Below are 22,630 nucleotides of genomic sequence, written 5' to 3' on the forward strand. Positions count from 1 at the left end.
AGGAGGCACTACTTCACAGTCAGGGCAGCTAGGATCTGGAACCAACTTCTAAGGGAAGCGGTGCTGGCTCCTACCCTGGGGTCTTCAAAAGGAGGCTAGATAATCACCTCACGAGAGTCCTTTGACCCCATCATTCTTTCCTGCTCAGGGCAGAGGGTCGTACTTGATGATCTGCTCAGGTCCTTCCAACCCTACATACTATGAAACTGTACAGTGTGGGCAGGTCAGCAGAAATGGATTTTTCAGAGACGTGTAATATTTAAAATACATGTAGAAGCTAAAAAACTTCACAGGACATGCTCTAGATATTGCAGATCAAAAATATTTACAAAAAAATATCATGTCAAAAGTTAGTTTTTGAAACACTGTTTATAAATAAATGCTGCTATTTCCATGCATGTCCACAGAAGCACTGAACGATTTAATGATGAATGAATTCAGATATTCCTTTATAAAGTATGAGAAAAGTACGTTTAAAAAAAAAAAACCCACTAGTTATTTAAAAACCAAAACAAAGCATGGCTTGATTGATGGAAGATTGACCCACAACTGCAGTGTTTAGCTACCACAGTGATAAAAATCTAAAAAAAATTACAAATACATAAAAATTGCTTTACAGTAATATTAAAACTCATGAATTAATGGTGATTTCTATAGCTTCAAAGCTATTTGTTCCAGTCCTACTTTCATTCACCTGACTGGAAAGACAGTAGCTTCCTGTTCCCTCGTTAACTGAGTTTTTAATTGTACCTAATATACCTATTTTTTCCCTCTGTGATTTGGTTTTCTTTACAATTAGAGTCAGTGATTAGAACATATTCTATATTACACTATCATTTTCCTTCAGTGAAAATGAACTATGGGATTCAAAGGGGACCATCATGAGAACATCTTAGGAATTCATTAGAAGAACAGCAAACAAGTGTAAAGCTTCTAGTATTGCATGGGGGTGACTGTGTGTGTGTGCTTCACAAACCACAAATGGAAGGTTGTCTGAACTTATTGCAGGTGCAGTAGACCAGGCTTTTATGAGCATGTATGGCACTAATTAGAACAACAGCAGGTAGATCAATTTATGTACGTAATTAACTGCAGAGGCCTTCATAGCAAGTGACTGAGCACAGATTAATTGGGAAAATTAATTTCTTGCAAGAATTTTGGATGTAAGTCTACTTTCTTAGTTTTGCTTTACCGATTGAAAGCCACTCGCTAACTTCATGATTTGGTCCACTGTGAATAATTTTTAAATCAGAAAATTGAAATTAACCCTGTTAAGTCAACAAGTTTTGAATATACAAGGTTTCCCTGCATGGGGAAGATAAAAAGACTGCAAATGTGCTATGTGTTTTCATTTACTGACAATGAAAGAGCATCCTCTGTTACAGAGAGGATGAAGATCGGCTTTTCTCTGTAGCTATAGGGCAAAGACTAGGAGCAATGGCTTCAAGATGTAACAGAGGAAATTTAGATTGGAGATTAGGAAGAGCTTTCTTACTAGGAGGGAGGTAAGCATTTGAAAAGGCTCTCTAGAGAAGTTATAGAATCTCCATTTCTGGGTATTTTCAAAAGCAGGTTAGGCAGATGCTTGCCTGGGATGGTTTAGTCGGGGATGATCGTGCCTTGGACAGGCAGCTTGACTAGATAACTTTGTGAGGGCCCTTCCAGACCTACTTTCATATCATCTTAAATTATCAAGATTTAGTCTTTGCTTACAACAGGGTACCTGGGAAGACTAAATACAAAGCCATGGCTTTTAGACAGGCTTAAATACCTTTGCCAGTCTGGCTATTAACATCTGTCACACCTTCTTTTCTGGGGGAAGCTCACACTATACCAGTAACTACCAGTAACTTCCTGAGCTTGAAGTAACATCTTCATTTTTTTTAGACATGCAGATTCATTAATTTGATATGCTACCTTTTCTGTATAATAGTTTGACCAGCGAGGTGCTAGGCTTTTAAAAAAATGTAAATATATACTTGTCTGGACAGACCCAGGCTTTCCCTACCTTTTATACAAGTACTAAATTTAATGCGCTTTAACTGTAATGCAGTCTTGTGGGGTTTGGTTTTTAATTATAGCTATTGGAAAGCTAGTAAGGTAGTGACTAACTTGAATAATCCACAACTGTTCACACAGAGCTGAGATAATTAGCGTTCAAATAATTAAACACCGAACCCCACAAAACTAAGCCTAATTTAGGAAACTATCCATGCATGCCACATGGTGCACCTCCAAAATAACTTTTTCTTGGGGTACCACTGTGGCAACAGCTGAATCCTTAAAGTTTAACAGTGTTATATAGAAATTCTGTAAAGACTGAATTGGTTCTCAGAAGTTGGTAAGTCACAGTAGGCACATCTGCACATTCATTAATACACCGTAATTATGGAGCATTTAGTACTTGTATTAAAGTCCTAAATCAGTATCTGGTGCTACTGCACAGTAGAGCCAGCATACAGCTTTTTAGTGATGCTAACTGCACAGTAGGCTAACTGCACAGTAGCTAATACATATTAGCGTATTAGTATGGTTACTGCCCTGCACACTAATGTTCAGTAGAATGAGGCTACTGCGCAGTTAGCATCTCATGTAGATACTCCCAGTGTTCTCAGGGTAGGTTCATCCACTGAAATATTATGATGTGTATTATTTTTATTACATTTCATTTCTCAATGCACTGTCACTCAGTAACAGGGCTGAACACAGACATGGATGAACTAGACGGCCACTCAGGGCCTGGACAGAAAGGAGGCCTGAAAATGGTCATTTTTCCCCCCGTTGCCCAATTATCATCATCATTGTCCTTGGCAAAGGAGGACTGGATAATAAAAGTTCACCCAGGGCTGCCAGAAGTTTAGGTACAGTGCTGCTCAATAACACACTACAAACTTTGAAAACCATCTAAATTTGTTTCTCTAATGTAGTGGCTTCTCTAACCTCCTTGTTCATTTAGTGGGGTTTCTTATTAGTTACTTGCTTCCTGTTCTGAAAACTGCTACTCCAAAAGTAGACTTTTTTGGCCAGGACGTAAAAAAAAAATCCAAACACAGACACACGTGCAACAGAACAAAAAGCCCTATACTTTCTTTTTATAAACCTCTTGCCATTTCACAAGAACGTGGGATTTTTATTCCTACTGATTCATAAACTGATACTGTTTATCCAAATATGTGATACCATCTATCACTTTATTGCTTTTTCAACTCTCGCTTTATTAAAGAAATTGGGCTGCCCAGAAGTTCAAAAAATATTATTAAAAATAAATAAATAAATGTTTTTGTGCAGAATAAGTGTGCCTTGGGATGAATTTTCAGAGAGAGAACAAGCAGCAGCTCTGGACATATTGAAATATACATTTTAACACTGACATCAATAGGACCAGGATTTCACCCAGAATTTGAAACACAGTCAGATGTGGTATGCTAATTCTTCTTTTCTACTTTGACCTTTCTCCACTTATTCATAGCTACAACTAATATGATGAACAAACCCAGCGGCACATCTTAAAATAAAGACAATACCACAATTCCTAAAATCAAAGACTTTCTTTCAGAAGTTTTATTTGAATCAAGAAAAAAAAAATGTTTAAACTCATTTTTAATGTATCCCAAAATATTTTGTCAGTTATACTCCGTGTATCCTTTCTGCAAACATAGACACACTAACCACAAGACAGGAGGACATTTTAATGAAGACATATGAGAAATGGTAATAAAGTAAGTAGAAATCTGTTTGGTGGAGGAATGTTATATCTAAAATGCTAAATGCAACCTTAGCCATCTTTCCAGCAACTCCAAAGGTTTGTATTTGCAGTGCAGCAAGGGTCAGGAGGGAACTGAACAGATCATCTAGCCTGACCCCCTGCCACAGGCAGGAATGAATGCTGCGTTCACAAGATCCCAGACTGGTGATCATTCAACCTCCTCTTGAATTTGCCCAAGGCAGGGGTGATGACCACTTCCCTGGGAAGTTGGTTCCATATTTTGGCCACCCTAACTGTAAAATTTTGCCTTCTGATCTCTAACCTGAACTATTCTCTGTCAGCTTATTACCATTGTTCCTTGTCACCCCAGGTGGTGCTGGGGAAAAAAGGGCTCTACCTATTTGCTGTTGATCTCCCCTGATGAGTTTGTAGGCAGCCACCAGGTCTCCCTCAGCCTCCTCTTGCTGAGGCTGAACAGGTTTAGGTCCCTCAGTTTTTCCTCGTAGGGCCTGTCCTGCCCAAGCGGGTGGCCCTCCTCTGAACCCTCTCCAGGCTGGCCACATCCCTCTTGAAGTGCGGCACCCAGTACTGAATGCAGTACTCCAACTGTGGTTCTGGCAGTTTGTTAAACATGAGTGTCAAACCCATCTGTTGCAGAGCACTCAAGTGCTCTGAGCCTGAGAGCAGAAAACAGCTTGGGAGATACTTCTAGTGGCAAGAAGGGGGAGGCTTAGCTGCCAGTCACCAGGGCAGCCAGAGTCACAGGTGCTGGTTGCTAGTTTTACAGGTTTTAGTTTTACAGGTAAGCAACCGGTGGAGCCAGCTGACAGGAAGGGGCAGGGCTTGGCCCTTCTTAAGCCCCAGGTATGAGGCCAGGAGGGCAGTTCCCCTCTGGCAGCCAAGGGAGGGGGAGCTCGGCCACTCCAGACAGAGGAAGAAGCCTGACTGCATGAGCATCCCCTGATCACTGCTATGGGTTGTAGTATTTCTCGGTAGGGATTAAATGTTGTTTGACTGAACGGTTTAGTTTTTTTATGTTATAGCCCAGGGGCTTTGTGTTTTTGTGTTCTCTGTTTTTGACCAGAGGACCAGGTGAGGCTATTAGGCACTGGAGGAGGCCTCATAGGGACTCCACGGTAATGTGGAGATCCTGGCGCCAGAGAGGGTGCAGCATTTGGGGTGCATTGGCCCCAGCCCCAGAGCAAGGGGGCAGTGAGGACCCCAGAGAGAGGGCCGCGAGGAGTGAGAAGCCCCAGAGCGAGGGGGGCAGTGAGAAGCCCCGGAGCAAGGGAGGGGGGCAGCGAGAAGCCCCAAGGAGGTAAAGGAGAGGGCCAAGTCACAACAGGGCCCAGGTCAAAAACTACAAGTCCATCTCTGCGAGGCTTGGGCTGCGGTGTAGGGGTGGAAAAGGAGCTGCAGATAGTGCCCCTGGCACCGGGGCGCATAAAGTGGGCAGCCTCCTGCTAATTAATCAATGATCAGTCAATTAATGAATTAAAATCAAGGCATGGCAGGTGAATAAGCAGGCGATTGGCCCATAACAGGAGGGCAGAGTCACCAATAGAAAGGCTCCAGTAGAGATGCTCCTGTCATACCATCCTAATGTGATCTTCCTATAAGAGACTTCTTGAAGGTCTTTGCTTTGCAAACAGACAGAATAATAAAAATATCAGTGTCTGTGAGCCACTGGACCCATTTCTGCTTACATGTATAGAACTGATAGTTGGATGCCATTTTAACCAGGCTTTTCACCAATATGATTATTAACAGGATACTTTGACTTGATTTAAGATAAAATGGATTCCTTGGTTTAAGATAAAATGTGTTCAAGTGATATTGTAGCCATGATAGTCCTAAAGTTATGCAAAAGGCAAGGATTTTTTAGGATCATATCTTTTATTCGACCAACTGCACAGTTGGGATAGAGATAGATGAGTTAGACTCCAACCTGATGAAGAGCATCTTGCATTTGTAGGCTTGTCCAACTCTATCCCAACTGTGTAGTTGGTCCAATAAAATATGTTACCCTAATATATTTGACTCTTAGATTATGAAGAAATCCTTTCCTCTTAGATTACAAGGAAATTTATGTAATGTTTTTGAATGTTATACCCTTTTTAAAATTTCTGTTTAATAAATATTCCTTACATTTATGGCATATTTACATATAACAAATTGTTACATGCCTTTTCACACTAAGAACGAATGTAAGTGTTGCAGAAGTGACATATGACATCCAAAATGTAATGCTACAGATAAGATTACAGATGTGATACCCAAGTATTGGAATGAATTGGGAACACAGTAACCTTGATATATGAATTCTGGCATTTAGCATTAAATAAAACATATCAATGGATAATGTTAACAATGCAGGAAAGGTTTACAGGTAAGTAATAAAATGTCATACACCTTTCCAGTGACAAGTAACAGATCAACATTTTACAACCTGTAAAAGGATATAAATTCACGATACCTTAAAGCTGTTCTCTCCATATCTAAAACAGATGAATACTAAATATATGTTTCTGCCACCCCAAAACTGTTTACTTAAACATTTTCTCCCCTAATACATCCTTTTCTTTTTCTCTGAACTGAATTATCATTCTGATGTCTCACATGAATGGCCAAAAGTCTCTCAAGTTTTTCAATTTCAAAGTACATCTATGGAGATTCAAATGTAGACAGGATTATTTTTGTTTTCTCCAAAAGTGACATAGTTCAAATGGTTTATCAGTGATGACTTATGGCAGTTGAAGATCAGGCCTTATGTTTTTTTCCCCCCATAAAGATACAAATCACTGAAAAAAAAATCCAAAATTATATGTGTAGACCTACCATTTTCTTCCAGGTAGGTCAGAAGTATGCAGCTGGATTCTGTCCCTTCCATGGCATAATCAAGTGCAATGTTTCCATTGACATCCTGTAGCAGTACATTTGCCCCAGCCTAAATGAAAAACAAGAAAGATGAACAATTTATGTTTCTGTAATAATATCTCAAGAACTGTGACTGAAAGGTTGAAACCAATTTATTACTCCCACAGGGCAGTTTCAAGACAGATTTAAGTAAAGCTTATTGATCCGGATTCCATTTCATTTCAAATTTGGAGTTCATATGAACTAATACTCAAGAGGACAACTAAAAGACGAGCATAAAAGACCTCCTCCTGTGTGAAATACAATGGCCATTTGTCACAAACGCTTTCACTGTCTGCAGAAGTCAACTGCCAGGTCTGTAATTCCGAAGGTCAGGATCTGAGTTCTCAAAATGAACCTAAACTTATTTGTTGGCCCATCTACCTTCTAAATATTTGCCACAGAAAGGAGATATTTAAATAATCTAGTTAGGCATCCCTGCAGAGCTAGCAGAGTTTAAAGATGTTAGAGACATATTTGGGCGCATCCAGATGAGCACGCACATGCCTCTTGCCCTGCCTCAAACCCCTTTGAGGCAGGGCAAGAGGCATGTGCAGGAACAAAAACTGTTCCCTGCACTAAAAAAAAAATGAAACAAAAAAAAGCAGCAGGCAATCGGCGGTTGGGTCCTCCAGGGAGATGCTCTGGCTGCCAGACTATCTCTATGGTTGGCCCCTTGCCCTGGTGCTGAAACACGCAACCAACAAGGCTGCGCATTTCAGCTCCAGGGCTCCAGTGCTGGTAAGTAAGGGGGGGGAGCCTTGTGAAGGGGGGAGGGGACCATGCAAGGGACCCCTGTTGGCTCCACCCGCTCCCCCAGCCCCCCGATTCCTGCGCTGCCCCTCCCCCCATCAGCCCCCTGCCCAGCTGGACCTTACCACCCTCAGGGCCCCTGTGCTACCCGACTGGGCCAGGCCTAGGGAGGCAGTCTCCATCTGGGCGCAGCATGCAGTCCCCATGCACTGCACTGGGTGCTGGTGCCCTGGGCCCAGCCCAGCCCAGCGGCACACCAGCCCCGAGGACAGCAGGGCCCATCTGGGCCCAGCATGCGGTCCCCACATGCCATGCCAGGTCCTGCCACCAAAGGCCTTGCTCCACCAGGCGGCAGAGGGACCCCAGGGCCAGCAGAACTACTGAAAGCACGATAAAAGTCTTGAAAGTACATTATTTTTTATGTATGAAAATAACCAACAAATAATGTCAGGGGAGATTCAGGGGGACAAAAATGTATGTACATTTTCTCCCTCACTGGAGATAAGAATCCAATAGCCCTATGACACATCAGAATTCAGGAAATGGAGGGTATTTAAGTTAGCCTGCAGCATGCATTTCATTCTTTCTATAAGGTACAATTACTTCGAGAAAGGGATAAAACATGGGACTGCTCAAGTATTAGTAATTTTTTATGGAATGGCATTGCATTAATACACATATTTGGGAAATGTTTATAATGAGCCAGTCACAGGCAGGAGGTCAATTTTGGTCAATCCTGCAGCTAGAGAGATAACAGATGCTTCAGAAATTGGGTAATGAAGTATTTCTGGACAGCAGCATACATTCTTATAGTCAACATTTCATATAGACATACTTAACAAAACAACCATGTTAATAACTTTCAAATAATAAACACTTAATACATCAAGATTCATAATCTTGTATTATCCCACTGATTAGAAATCATTCTTATTCCAATGTAATAGCACCTTTTACAATATTGCAGCTCCAAAGCAGGTAGAGAGACCAAGAGAGGCATCAATTATTGTTGCCATGGTAACTATGATGATTGCAGGCCAATAAAGAAGTAACTGCCAAAATCAGATTTGAGGGTAGCGGTTTTTTGCAAGACATTTTCAAGCTAAAGAACAGAAAATTTCATGTTGTTGTGATTTTCTACATTATACTCATTTTTCTTTTGATAATGACATTCTAAATATTTCCTTCCTGATTTAGGCCCCCAATCCTGCAACTAAATTATATAGCAAGGCTCCTCATATCTTTGTACAGCTCCATTAGCCAGCAGACCTGATCAAGAGATCAACTTCAGAGGGCTGTGCATAGGTCAGAGATCTTTTCTAACAGAGCCAATTGGAGACCTAGGGCATAAGATAGAAAGCTTTTCATGACAGATACAGATATTTAATTGGCTTTGATGCTGCCATCCCCAATGGTCAAAGAATTTTAAAAATTATGAGTTAGGTCACTGGGAATTGTTAGATTTTTTTTTTTCAATAACCTTCTGCTGTTTGATTTTTTTTTTTTTACTTCATATTTGAAAACATTTTCAAAAGAACGAGAGCTAGAAATTGTCTTAAAAATAATAAAGCCAAGATTTTGACATGTTCACTTGACTCCAGGAACTGGACTCACAAAAAAACCCCAAAGATGTGAGACTATCAAAAAATCTGTTTTTGAAAAGTCACATGCATTATACATAAAAAAAAAAAATCTCTCAAAATTAGAGCAGACAGAAGGAAGTTATCCCCTTCATCCTGTGAAAAGAGTCATCTACCTGAACATGTGTCTTTGCGGATTAGGTATGTAACTGAAATCAGATGCTGGAAACGCTTGTGAAACTCTTTTGCCTTGATACATGCTGGACCTAGTGGTTGGCTTTGTTTAAATATTAACTCATGTTATTTACAAAAGGATTGAGAGAAGCAGCTTGATCTGAAAGAAACTCCTCATGAAAGCCACCTGTAAAGGACTACTGCCTAATGAGAGGTTTTCATCAAATAATTAAAACAAAACCCTAGGCAAATTGATATATTTGGTTTCAATTGTGCTTACTCAGCTGTCTCTATGAAAAAAAGAAATCAGGTGAAAAAACGGTAAAACACATCCATTTTTTGGGAGAATGTAATCTTTTTGTCACTTTGCTCCTGTTTGCATGCTGTTCTTGAGGATAAATCACTCATGATAGGCACTGGAAAATAACACCTGCTTAATGAATAGTTTTCTTCAAGGAATTCAAATCAGTCAGTACTGTAGATTCTGAATCAGATTCAGCTCATCAGCCAGATCCCACAGCTGATGAATAAATATCTGTTACCATCCATTAGCATTTTTCTTTACTATTAGAACCTTTAAACTATCCCACTGCAAAGCAAATCCATGTAAACAAGCCCACGTGAAGGGCTGCAAATGGGTCACATTTTATAATTACTGTTTGCAATATATACATCCATTTAGAGTTACTGAGACCACTGGATACTACATAGAAAGGTACGATTTGGCAGATATCCAGCCATTGATCCATCCAGCATTCTTCCAACAATGGTTGATATGGGATTGCTCCAAAGTAGAATTATGTCCTTTATGAACCTTCCCAAAAGAAAAAAAAAAAAGACAAAAAATAAAATTGACAAAATATGACACTCTCTCTACCTCTTCATTCCACCACATAAAGCTGATGCATGGTTGTTGCTGTAGCCTTGGAGGTGTTATAACTTTAATATACCAGGCAAGAAAGATGTTTGAGAAATGGCTTGAGGGAGGGCTTGAAGTTAATTTGAATGAATAATCTAGACACTTGTATGAAACCAGACTAGACCTGCCCACCTTCAGGATTGGTCAACCCATTCTGTGTATATAACGGAGAAGTCACATGAAGAGTTTGAGGTTAGGTGAACTACTGTAAGCTAGTAATAACCCTACACTTGACAAGATATCAATGTAGCAGAAGCTGCAAACAGAAAACCTCCTTATAAGCCTCTACATATTGTGGCCTTTGGTTTAGCAACAGTCTGGGAACCATCCATGCCTAATGACTGTATAATCCTGACTCAGCATTGGCCATAATAAGTATCACAATAAGATACCTGATATATGCAGTATAGCTGTGCGTTTGTGATTCCAAACCATCATTAATCATACTGTTTAAATAGAGTTCAACTGAGTCCAAACTGTTAAAAGTTTACTTTGAATGTGTAGATTTTTTTCCTGAAAATTCTAAGAAATGAAAAAAAATCTGAATGATAAATTATTAACATTTTTACTCTTATATGAAAAATTGACAAACATATTAACATTTTTGGGCACTGATAGATTGGGGTGGGGGAGAGAAGGTGCTTTAGCAGGAGCAGCAGCACGTTAGTTTGATTCAGCTCCCCAACATCTGTATAGACCGGGCACTTCAGCTGGGTTTTTTGGCACTTTTATCTAAAGCTGATTGAATAACCTATTAGATAAAAGCACCAAAAAAGCACCACTGAAATGCCCAATCTATACAGATGTTGGAAAAGCTGGGTGCAACTAAAGCGCTTCCTTTTCTGGGCATGTGCTGGGCCCAGGATAGCAGCAGACTGAGTTTAAAGTAAAACCTTGTTTTGTTTTGTTTTCCCTGTCTGCAAACAGCCTTTGCATCCTTGCATTTTAACAGAAATTTTTTTCCATCACTGAAAATCCAGTATAGTTATATTCATATTATCATTAGGGCATAATAAAACAGAATATGGCAGAATATGCCATGCTCCAGCCTTAACCCCTCACCACCACAAACTCAATCTGTCTTTGATCCACATCTCACACATTCAGGAGCATTTAAACAGCCCAGTAGTTCTTGCTTTTCAGACTCAGAGCACTCACCCCTCTTGAGACCCAAGGCACCCCTTAGAAAATGTCACCTCTTAGTTTTTACTCATTTTCTATGGAAAAATAATTGAACAAATTTTCTGTTGCAAAGAACTCAGAAACACCACAGCAGGTCAGAATGTTTTTAACACTCCAGATTCCTATTTGAAATCTCTGAGTTTATCTTATGAATCATGTTTGCGTACCTAAGAGGGCTAACGTTACATAGCACCCTGCAGAAGACTTGAAAGTGTTTTGCAGCACCCTGGCTGAGAATCCCAGGCCTATACCAATAGACTGAACTAGCATTTCATTGTTTTTGTTTGATAGGCAAGGATTTTTGTGGGAGATATCTTTTATTGAACCAACTGCATGGTTGGGATAAAATTAGATAAGCTTTTAAATGCAAGATTTTCTTTATCGTGTCTTTTGTGTTTTGGTTTTATTCCTTATTTCAGGAATTTTGCAGCACAAAAGTACCAGAAAGAAACCTTACCACCAGCTAAAGGCTATTAGAATTTAACTAATGAAAAGGGCAAAGCCTCAACCCCCTGCCCCCCATGATATAATCATGATATAGTTATCATATCCCTTAAAGTCCACATGCCCACAAGTCATCTTGTGTACCCTATATGGCTAACCTGATGCTTCTATAAGGTTCACCATGAGAAAGGATAATTTGAGGGCAATTTAAAAAGGCACACTGCCTCCCAAGTTTCTTATGGCTAGAGAAGTAAAGAACATATCAATTTCTAAAATACTGCAGGACATGGAGAGAAGAGGGGCTCTGTGAATGCCATGTGCAGTCCTGAGAGCAGAATTCTGATAGCAGTCGAGCATATAGATACATACACACGTATAGAAGTAAGGGATGAGGTTTTATGTTAACAAATATAAGCCTTATGAAAGGGGGAGTTTGGGCTCTCTAGTGTGTAAAAACAGTGTTCAGAAAGGCACTTAGGGCTAGATGTCCAAAGTATTTAAGTACTAAAAGATGTAGTTAAAACCCTAATGGGATTTTAAGCAACACCTAACCTGCTTATGCAATTTTGCAAATCCCACAATATGCCTATTTGTTTCTCTACGTGCTCAAATATTTTTATAATATATTCCCTAGTAAATATGGGCAAAATTCATGCCTGTACAGATGATCAGCATGAAGTCAGTTCCTATCTAAGGCTTACTAGAAGAATAGTGCTGGTTAGGATTATTTTTTTGTATTAAACAGAGTTTGGTCAGAAAATGCCTGGTATTAAAACTAAAAGATGTTTCATGAAATGTCTTGAGTTTAGCAAACTTAATTAAACAAATTTCTAATCAGAAGCCTAAATTTTCAAGGTTGATAGGTCTGGGTGAACCAGACATGCAGGTGACCCCAGAGCTTCCTGGATCTGCAGTTCAAGAACTCACCTGCCAGATTTGCAGCAAAGAATATAGAAACCCTGAGAACTCTACCTTTGTTTATGGCAGCACAAAGGTCAAGCAAATAGAAACTCCTTGTCACACCACAAAGGCCCCAAATCGTAATAGTTTCTGCTGCTTTATCGCAGCAGAGGTCTGTTTGCTTTATCGTGTGTGAGAGCTGGCAGCCTGGAGCTGCTTGCACTCTGCATCCACCCTGGGCAGGTGCTCCCATGGCTTGAGTGGCTCAATCCTGCATGTCCCAGGAGTTCCTGAGCAGACTCAGGCCCCTCAAGCCCCCGGGGTGCTTGCCTGGCTTTCCCCACCTACAGAAACTCCAAGGTGCATCTCTGTAAGTGGGAGACCCCAATTTTCCCTGCTTACAGAGATGTGCTTTGGAGATTCCCTGGGTTCCTTATTTAGAGTTGCATCCTGGGCAATTTCCAAGGTACATCTCTAAATGGGGAAAGGTGGGCTTCTCTGCTTACAGAGGTATGGCCCTGGAGATTGCCCAGGGCTTATTTCTGCAGGTGGGAAATGTCAGCTTTCCACTTTTACAGAAACATCTCCTAGGGAATCTGAGGTATGACTCTGTAAGCAGGAGACACATTTTCCACTGTCCCACAGGTTTGGGCCCCTTTCCAATGCAGGACAATCATGACTGGTTCACCCAATGAAGTGGATCAGCTTATCTGCTTCATTTAGTGACATCTGTTTATACCCTAATTTGAATCATAGCTCTCAGGCTTCCAAGTTCCTGTCATGGAATTAGAGACTGGAAAACTTGGATCCTCTCAGGGGATTGAAGCTTTAAATCTGTAAGCCAAGAGCTCCTTGAGTCAAAGCAGCCCAGATGGTGGGTCTGTCCTAGAGATGCAAACTTTGAGAGTTCTGGAATGTGCCAGCTGAAATTGACAGTATTCTCAGTTTCATTGATGATTAGTAGAATGCCAGCTTCAATCAGCAGGTGATGAGGAATATATTTTACTTCAAGAACAGTGTGTGTTTTTGTTTCCAGAAAATGAAGCTTTTTGGTCATTTCTTGTCCATCCCCAGAAAATTGAAAAAGAAAGATTTTGTTTCAAGTACAACCATTCTTCCTTACATTCACCTAATTTAGCCTAATAGATCTGTACTTGGCCCATCCTTGAATAATAGACCATCATAGAATCCCAGTGCCTGTAGATATAAGCCAAACGGTTGCAGCTGAACATCTGGGGCATATTAGACCATAACATTTTAAAAAGTGAAAACTCACATTCAGCTTCACTGTTGTTAAAGCCCGTATACAGAAATTAAAGGAGGGAGGCTTTATTTTGAATTGGACTAAAACAAAATGTTGTTGTATCAAATTACCCGTGCACTGAAAATCCCAAGTTTCAGCCAGCTGTGTAATTTATGCTGTGACTTTCACCCTATTGACCCTTTGAAATATTTTCTACAGGACCTACTCAAAATATTTCCTAGAATTATTTACTATGGTACAATTTTAAAAAATCTACATGGAACAGTTGATTGTGGAAAATAATTTTGGATTGAGTGATCAAAGGCAAATTCTGTTCAGTCTGAATGACATGACAGACAAAAATAGATCTACAACTAGGGTTTTAGACTCAGAAGATAAAACTTCAAGGAGCTAAGTTATGGAACTAGATTTAGAAGTTAAAGGATTCAAAAAACAGAAGAATGAGTACTATCAGAAGTCCCATCCAAGTAAGAGTCAAAAATGGTTGGGAAAGGATCCAGACCTATTTGGATGGACAAGAGAGTGGGAGAGAGAGAGAGAGAGAGAGAGAGAGATTTTATTGGCCCAACTGTGTAGTCAGGCGAGATGTTAGCCCACCTTTTGGGTACAAAATGCCCTTCCCTCATGCCTGGAAAAGAAGCAGACACAGCTCCAAATAAATAATATATACAACAATGAAATGTATATACAAGACAATGGAATAATATACAAGACAAAAGTTTATCTTTAAATGGAAACAGCCTGCTTACATTAATAGAGGAGCAAAGAAACAGTAACAGGAGTGACTTCAAAATATCACCAAAATATGACCAAAAAATCCCTTGCTACTCATATATTTCATTGGCCATCATGACTAAAAATAACACTAATGCAACATATGTGGATAATACAATGAAAATAGTGCAAATCTTAATTGTGTGGGATCTTCTGAGGAAACTGTAAACAAACAAACAGCAAAAGGAACTTTGGTTCTATAAATAAAAAAAAAAGGATGAGAAGTAGGACCATTTTAATCTAAAGAAGGGATATAAAATTAGAGACAATGGAAGTGAAGATAATGGTAGGGGATCCAAAATGAGAATGAGGATACAGTAATGGGAAGCTGCATCTACAGAGGAAGCAAAACTCAGATTGCTTACTGTGATTAAATCACTGGGCCTGGATAAACTCCAAACTAGACTATTGAAAGAACTGGTACATGAAATATAAACTCCTGTAACATCAATCTTGAATTTGTGGATAATTTGTGATTGGAGAATTGCAAACATAATGCCTACATGGAAGGGGGCGGAAGGGAGTGAAAGGAGTAACTCCATGTTAGTTCAGCAGTTTGACTTCAGTATTTTGCAAGAAGGAGAGAATTGTTAATGATATGTAAACAGAAAATAGAACAATACCTCATGGAATCATCCACAAAAGGAACAAACGGCTTTCTGATATAACTGACTCCTCAGATAAGTCCAATATAGTAGGTCTTGTTTATCTATCTAGATTAAATCAAAACAACTGATATTGTTCCACACAAGAAATTATATGACGATTATTAGAGAAAACGGAGATAAATGCTATCGTTGTAAAATGGATAAGGAATTGGCTAAAGGGGAAACTACAATGTGTTCTGTCTAAAGGTGACTTAGACTGGAAATAGGTTGCTCCTTGTGGGCACTTTTACACGTGCTCTGAACCATTTGGATTAGAACGTGTTGCAGCAGACTTGTTTAACTTTGATTAATCGAGTCTGTTGGAGCATGGTCTGGCATGCTGCAGTATCTCATGTATTCAGCATCCCTGTGCTTCAAAATGGCCATGGGGACACTAACTACAGCTTGTTAAACAAGTTTTTGTTAAAGCATCCCCACCGCCATTTTGAAATACGGGACACTGAATACACAAGATGCTGTGGGCTTTTTAATAAGACTGGCTCCCAAGAGCAACTCTAATTAAAAAGTCCGTGCCCCAGGGGGGCACAAGCGGAGGCCCTGGAGCACCCCCCACAGCAGGACCTGAGGCAGGGCTGACCTGCCCAAAGAAAGAAATGAAAAGCACACTTACCATTTCTAGGGGAAGCGGAGCTATGCTGACAAGAGCCACCAGTGCAGTTCATCAGCCACTTTTATTACTGTCTGAGAATGGTGCCAGCAGATGACATCATCAGAAACCACCTCCCAGCTGATTTAAAGCTGGCAGTGGGTAAATGGAAGCAGGACAGCAACGCTGGAGCCAGAAAGTGAAGCTGCTCCCCGGGCTGCCCGTAGGCAGTGTGGGCAGCTCGGCAGAGGGTCAGACAGGGATCCACAGGAAGGGTCCCGGATCCATTAAAACAAGTACCCACTCAGCTTGGCAGGGCAGCCAGGCCAAGAAGGAAGGTGTTGAGGGATCCCAAGGACCACAGATGCCAGATCTGTGAGTAGGGTGGGCCGAGGCCCATACCCTGACTATTCCTTTCTTCTCTTTTCTTTTATTTGTTATTTCAGAGGGCACACAGCTCCTGGACCAGAGAAGGAATCTCCAAGTGACCCCAGGTCAAGAGGGAGAGCCAAGGCAGCGCAGCAAACCGTGACACCTCAGAAGGAGAGCAGACACAGAGACAATAATGGTTCCAGATCCCGCAGTCAACCGGGGTAAAGGGGCATCAAGGGATGGGCAAGGAGAGAAGGCAGGAGGTGAAAACATCAAAGGGACAGGCCAGCAACCCATCATCTGGCTGTCCTGAGGGCTGAAGAATGGCTGCAGTGTAGGGGAGGTGGAGCCCCAAGAACACCCGTAAAGGGCAGCACTCGATCTACGGGAATCCACAAGGAGGAGCCCTACCACTGCAGAAAAGAAGATTAAGTTGTGACAGGAGAGTGTTGGGACCTCCCTCAGGAGTGAACGCAAACCAACACACAGGTCCCGGGGACACAGACCACAGCTCCCCCACATTCCCAGCCCACTATCCTCCACCCTCCCTGATTTTCCTCACTCCCAAGACACAGCCTTTCCAGCCCAATGGATGCCCCTCACTCCTGACCCACAGTCCCCAGCTGCCCCTACCCCAGCCAGTCCTGCACAGACTCACAGGATGGTTATCTGTAGAGAAACAGCAGGGACAGCCTCCAGCATGATGTACATGCAGCTCACCTCATGCAGAACCACAGGCAGTGGCTGGAGCACCACACACTACCCCATGTTGTTAGCTGGGGCTTGGGGGCTGGGGCTATGGCATGGTGGGGATGGCCGGTGCCATGCTTCACAGTAGCAGCATGAAGCAGAGTGCAACTCTGGCCTAGTCATTATGTGGGCAGCAGGATAAGGGTGAGGGGTTTCAGGCCCAAACCAGAGTACAGTGCAGTGGTTGCGGCAGGTCTGGCTCATATGGGCAGCAGCAGAGTGAGTTCAGCCCTGGTGTGGACTGGAGGGAGAAGGAGCCTGGCCACAGATTCCCCCCAGGCAGCATCTGTAGGCTGCCCCACCTCTGACAGCATGAGCATCCTCTGGATTAGTAGTGCAGGAGCAGGGGCACTTTCTGGATTAGTAGTGGGTAGAAGATATACATATATATAGTAGGCCGCAGTATGATATCCTTGTCTGCTTATATGTATATAAGCAGACAAGGATATTACACTGCAGCCAGTTATGACATTGGACATTTGACATCTCTGATGAAGCCTTCATTGTATGTGTTTATAGTTACTGGGACACAGGAACCTAAGGCTAGAGAGGGCCTCTCATTCCAACTCCAGTCCCCTAGTTTGGCAAGAAATATTTATTTAAAACATACTAAGAGTAATTTATACTCACTATGACCATAAAACAGTTTATGAAAACAAAGCCAAAAATGTGTCACTGGGAAACAACGACTTCTACTGCAGTGGTATAGAGAGTCGTATTACCAACTAGGATTAAGATAACACTCCCAATATATAAATATTTTGCCCTGTTTCCCTCTGCACTCACCCAGGAAACACTGTTTCATTCAAGTCTGCTCAAACCTTTACTGTCTAAAACAGCATACACATGCCAGGATCTGGCAAAGACTGACAAACTGACAAAGAGCAGATTTAGGTAGGTTGGAAACCAGGAAGAACTTTATGGTAAGGGTTGCCAGGATCTGCAATAGGCTTCCAAGGGAGATGGTGCTCTCCCCTACCTTGGGGGTCTTTAAGAAGACATTGGACAAGCACCTGGCTGGGGTCATAAGATGCTGGGACGCTGATACACATAATGCTGGGGCCTGCTGGAGCACAGTAATTAGTACCACATGGTAGCAGACTCTGATGTGCTGTAATTACAATGTGTCAGAGCAGCCTTGATGCACATGTATTGGCGCCCCAAGTTTCTAGGAGAACTTACTGTATTTCACACAGTCCACCATGACTCTAGATTTTTTTTTAAAAGACATTCTGCTTTCCAAAAATTAGGCACGTGTCTTGTCTGGGAGCATGTGGTCAATCAAATGACGTATGTTCCTTATGACTGAAAGAACATTGTGCCTGATAACTTCCTTCACTGGCAGGTGCTTAAGTAAGTGACCTAAAGAAAAAAACCTGTAAGTGCTGTACTTACTGTGCCATTTCAGTGTAGGCCAAGATTACTGCAGCATATCAACCATGATGCATAGAAATCCCCAGATCAAATAAACACAGCATGATAAAAAAACACATCTGTAAACACTGTTCACAGCTGCATTTTCACTTGGCTTGCATTGTGCAAATCATATATTGACACTCACTACATAGTAAGTGCAAAAACAGGAGATTAATTCCACTGAGATGCTTCTAAAACTGCTACAGTAACTGCTCTAAGGACTATAGCCTCATGACTTCATAGCCCAGTGTTTTGCACTACCACTAGCCATCCTGTTCCTTGAATTAAGACATGTATTATAGAGTATATAAGGCAAGAGAAGTCTTTGGGTAGAGGCAATAGCTTTATTAGATCAACTGAACAGTTATAAAAAAGTTGTTATTGCAAGCTTTCAGACACACACATCCTTCCTCAGGCAAAAAAAAATGGTGAGAGATATGAAAGATGGTCAGAAATCCCTTGGGTATAAAAAACAAACAAACCCTGCCTTTAGAAAGCTGTTCTACAGGAATGCAAATTTAGGAGGGTTGCAGAGGAAAAAATCAGGTTGTTTACCTGTAGGTATCAGATGTCAGCCAGGCTGGATGGGGGGAGAAGGGGGCGGGCATAAAAATCGATGTTAAAAATTAGACCTGGTTGTTGAAATTAGCTTTTTTCTTCTTTGCTTTTCTTCTAATAAAATATATTGACTGTACCCAAAGACTTCACCTGCCTTTTGTGCTCAGACCAACATGGCTCTTGCCTAGATCGTTGTAGAGTATATACCATTCTAGATAGCATATGCATATATACAAGTCTGTCTGTGTGCTTACATGTGTGCATGTGTGTGTTACATACACTAGCAACATAAATCATTTAGTGTAGTACTTCCAGAAAGAAACCTTTTAACCAGGGATCACGTTTAATAATAAATCTTGGAAAAATGTATTCAATTTTGGGATTCATTGGTCAGGACAAAAACAAGCAAAAACGTTAAAACTGAACAATTTCCCCATTTTAACACCATTGAATTATTATTTAATCACACATCAAAATATCTCTGTTTTGCATTCCCCACTGCATAATAACCATTGTGTGATGCAATGAGATATTGCTATTATTCAAGTGATCAAAGGTATATCTGATTATGTGCAATTAAAAACAAAATAAAAAACTTTGCTCATTTTATGATATGCACAAATGTAGACAGGTTGAGAAAAAACAGTTATTTTCTTCTATCCTAATTGAACGCTGGTTTTTTAAACAGAAAAAGTGTTACATACTTAGTAACCCTCTGGAGAGTTTTACCAACTGTTTCCTTGTAGAACTTTTTTAGAGCCATACGTTACTAAACCAAAAAAAAAGAAAAAACAAAACTTGTTTATACTTCAAAGTTGTGAATGATTTGTTTTGTTTTCCTTGCTCACCTCTTTCTTCAGAATCATTCAGTAAAAAGCCTTCTGGAGTAGGTGTATAACTTTTACACATAAAATACAGAAGATCTCAAGAGATAAGCAATGGCCATCTGACCTGCACAGATATGTTGAAGCAGCAACTCTGAGCAATATTTAACACCCTGTCAGGTCTCCCAGACAGATAATTTTCAAGATACGATGCCAAATTATGGATTTAAATATATTCCTCTCTACTCTCTAAACCTTGCAGAAGCCTATGCAAAATACATTAAGCTAAGGAAGCATAGATAGTGCCATCTTTTATGGTTAATATTGGACTTCATTAGTTTGATTCTAAACCATTTGCAAAAGTAAAAGTAATAACGTTGCTGCATATATTCTTATTTTACAGGCCAATGGTAATAGGTTTTCACCTTTACAATACCATAATGCAAAGCAGGTTGGGAAGAGCTTTCAAAGTTAAGTTCAGAAATTTCAAGGATTTCTTCATATTGACAGATCACCCACAAAAGAATAAATAAAAAATTAAGTAAGATATTAAATAGAAATCTGAGCAGATGGCCTCCCTTCAGGTACATGCTTTACTTGCTTAACATGCTAGCCAGTTTGGCAGTGCTACTCTGGCTAGCACTACGGAAGAAAGACTTGGGGGTCATCATTGACCACAAGATGAACACAAGTCTTCAATGCAATGCTGTGGCTAGTAAAGCAACCAAAATGCTGGGTTGCATTCATAGATGCTTCTCGAGCAAATCCCGGGACGTCATTCTCCCCTTGTACTCGGCCTTGGTGAGGCCGCAGCTGGAGTACTGCGTCCAGTTTTGGGCTCCACAATTCAAAAAGGATGTGGAGAAGCTTGAGAGAGTCCAGAGAGAGCCACGCGCATGATTAGAGGTCAGGAAAACAGACCTTATGATGATAGGTTGAGAGCTATGGGGCTCTTTAGCCTGGAAAAGCACAGGTTCAGGGGTCATCTGATTGGCACCTATATGTTTCTTGGGGTGACCACCAGGATCTGGGGGAACATTTGCTTACCAGAGCACCCCAAGGGATGATGAAGTTGAATGGTTATAAACTACTCCAAGTCCGTTTCAGGCTGGACGTAAGGAAGAATTTCTTTACTATCCCAGCCCCCAAGGTCTGGAACAGCCTGCCATCAGAGGTGGTTCAAGCACCCACACTGAATGCCTTCAAGAGAAATTTGGATGCTTATCTTGCTGGGATGCTATAACCACAGCTGACTTTCTGCCCTTTGGGTGTGGGGCTGCACTTGATGATCTTCCGAGGTCCCTTCCAGCCCTAATGTCTATGAAATCTATGAAATCTATTTCCAATACACTTCAACAACAGACTTTATGGAGGTAGAATATTTCACAATTAATAAGGTTTTGTTACTACAGGATCTAATAAAACCTGCATCCTGGTGCTTATCAACTATAGATTAAGCTGGTATATTATCCTGACTGCATTCTGGTTTATTCCATATATATCTTCTATTTACTGGAAGTTAAAATCTGCACATATGCTTTGGTAACTGCTGCCACCATACTCTTCATTTTCCGTTTTCGTCAATAAAATAATATATACCTATTTTCATGGTAGATGAATATTTTCTTTCTACATTTATACTTTGATAATTGTGGGTAGGCTTTTCACAGTCTCTTTTTTGTGCATATATTTAATATTCATAGGAGAAGCAACTTGAACCTGGCTTTCTCAGATCTCAGATGATTACCCAGATTTCTCAAATGAACTCTGTCTTTGGAGCAACAAGTATTTAATTACAATATAGAAAGTGAAAAAGCTCCAATGGAAGCTGAAAAACACTGATCACAGAATAGCTAATGACCTGGTAATTAGGACACTCATTTCAGATACAGGTTTCCCACAATTTATGCAGTACATGTGTTCCCAGAGAACGGCACATAAATTGCATTCGCATAAAGCGAACCCACTTTACAATGTAACAGATAGGGATACGTTCCCATGGCAGTGAGGGAGCAAGGAAGGGAGTGAGGCTGGGACTAGGGAAGGGATGGGGGGAGGGGTGCCACACAAGGCAGCAAAGCAGAGGGAACAGAGAAGCACTCATCCATGCCCCAGCTGCAGCAGCCCTGGGAGCAGCTGGTGCCAGCTGCCTGCAGCAACTGGGCTGTACCATACTTCACCTATCCCTCACATGCCTGGGCTCTGCCTGTACCCACTCACCGCTGCTCCTGAGCTGCGCTGTGCCCTGGTGCAGCCAGCTGGTTTCAGCTGCTACTGAGGCCGCTCCAGCTTGGGCTCACTGAGTGCGGAGAAGTGGCACCCCAGGCGGTATGGGGGACACCACTCACCCCAGTCCGTGCTAGAGTGGCCCTGGGAGCAGCTGAAACCAGCTGCCTACACCAGGGCATGACAAAGCCCAGGAGCAGAGGTGAGTGGGGACAGGCAGAGCATGGTACAGCCATGCCTGGGGTTACTGCAGTAGGGCCTAGAGTAAGTGCTGTGCCCTGCACCACCCAGGGCTCCACTTGTCTGCATTCACGCCAGCCCATGCTGGAGCAGTGCCAGGAGCAGCCAACACCAGCTGCCTACATAGAATCATAGAATCGTAGAAGTAGGGTTGGCAGGGACCTTGTAGATCTTCAAGTCTAAAACCCCGCCTGGGCAAGAGAAAGACTGGACTCAAATGAGTCCAGCCAGGTAGTCATCAATCCTCTTCTTAAAGATCCCCAGGGTAGGAGCCAGGGCAATGGCAATGGCAATGTTGGACCCCTGCTAAACCAGATGGGACAACTGACAACTGATGCCCAGGAAAAAGCCAACCTATTAAATAGGTACTTTGCGTCA

General features: G+C 41.5%; 1 protein-coding gene across 1 annotated transcript in view; it reads right to left on the minus strand.

Moving 5' to 3' along the window:
- Nucleotides 1-22,630, minus strand: part of MYO16 (myosin XVI) — a 484,140-nt gene that overhangs the window by 388,115 nt on the left and 73,395 nt on the right. Inside the window, exon 4 of the mRNA XM_019529669.1 lies at nt 6,545-6,653. Within this exon, the coding sequence (XP_019385214.1) occupies nt 6,545-6,653 (109 nt within the window). The remainder of the gene's footprint in view (nt 1-6,544; nt 6,654-22,630) is intronic.

Source organism: Crocodylus porosus, unplaced genomic scaffold (genome assembly GCF_001723895.1).
Source record: "Crocodylus porosus isolate Cpor-Errol unplaced genomic scaffold, CroPor_comp1, whole genome shotgun sequence".
Classification (NCBI taxonomy): domain Eukaryota; kingdom Metazoa; phylum Chordata; order Crocodylia; family Crocodylidae; genus Crocodylus; species Crocodylus porosus.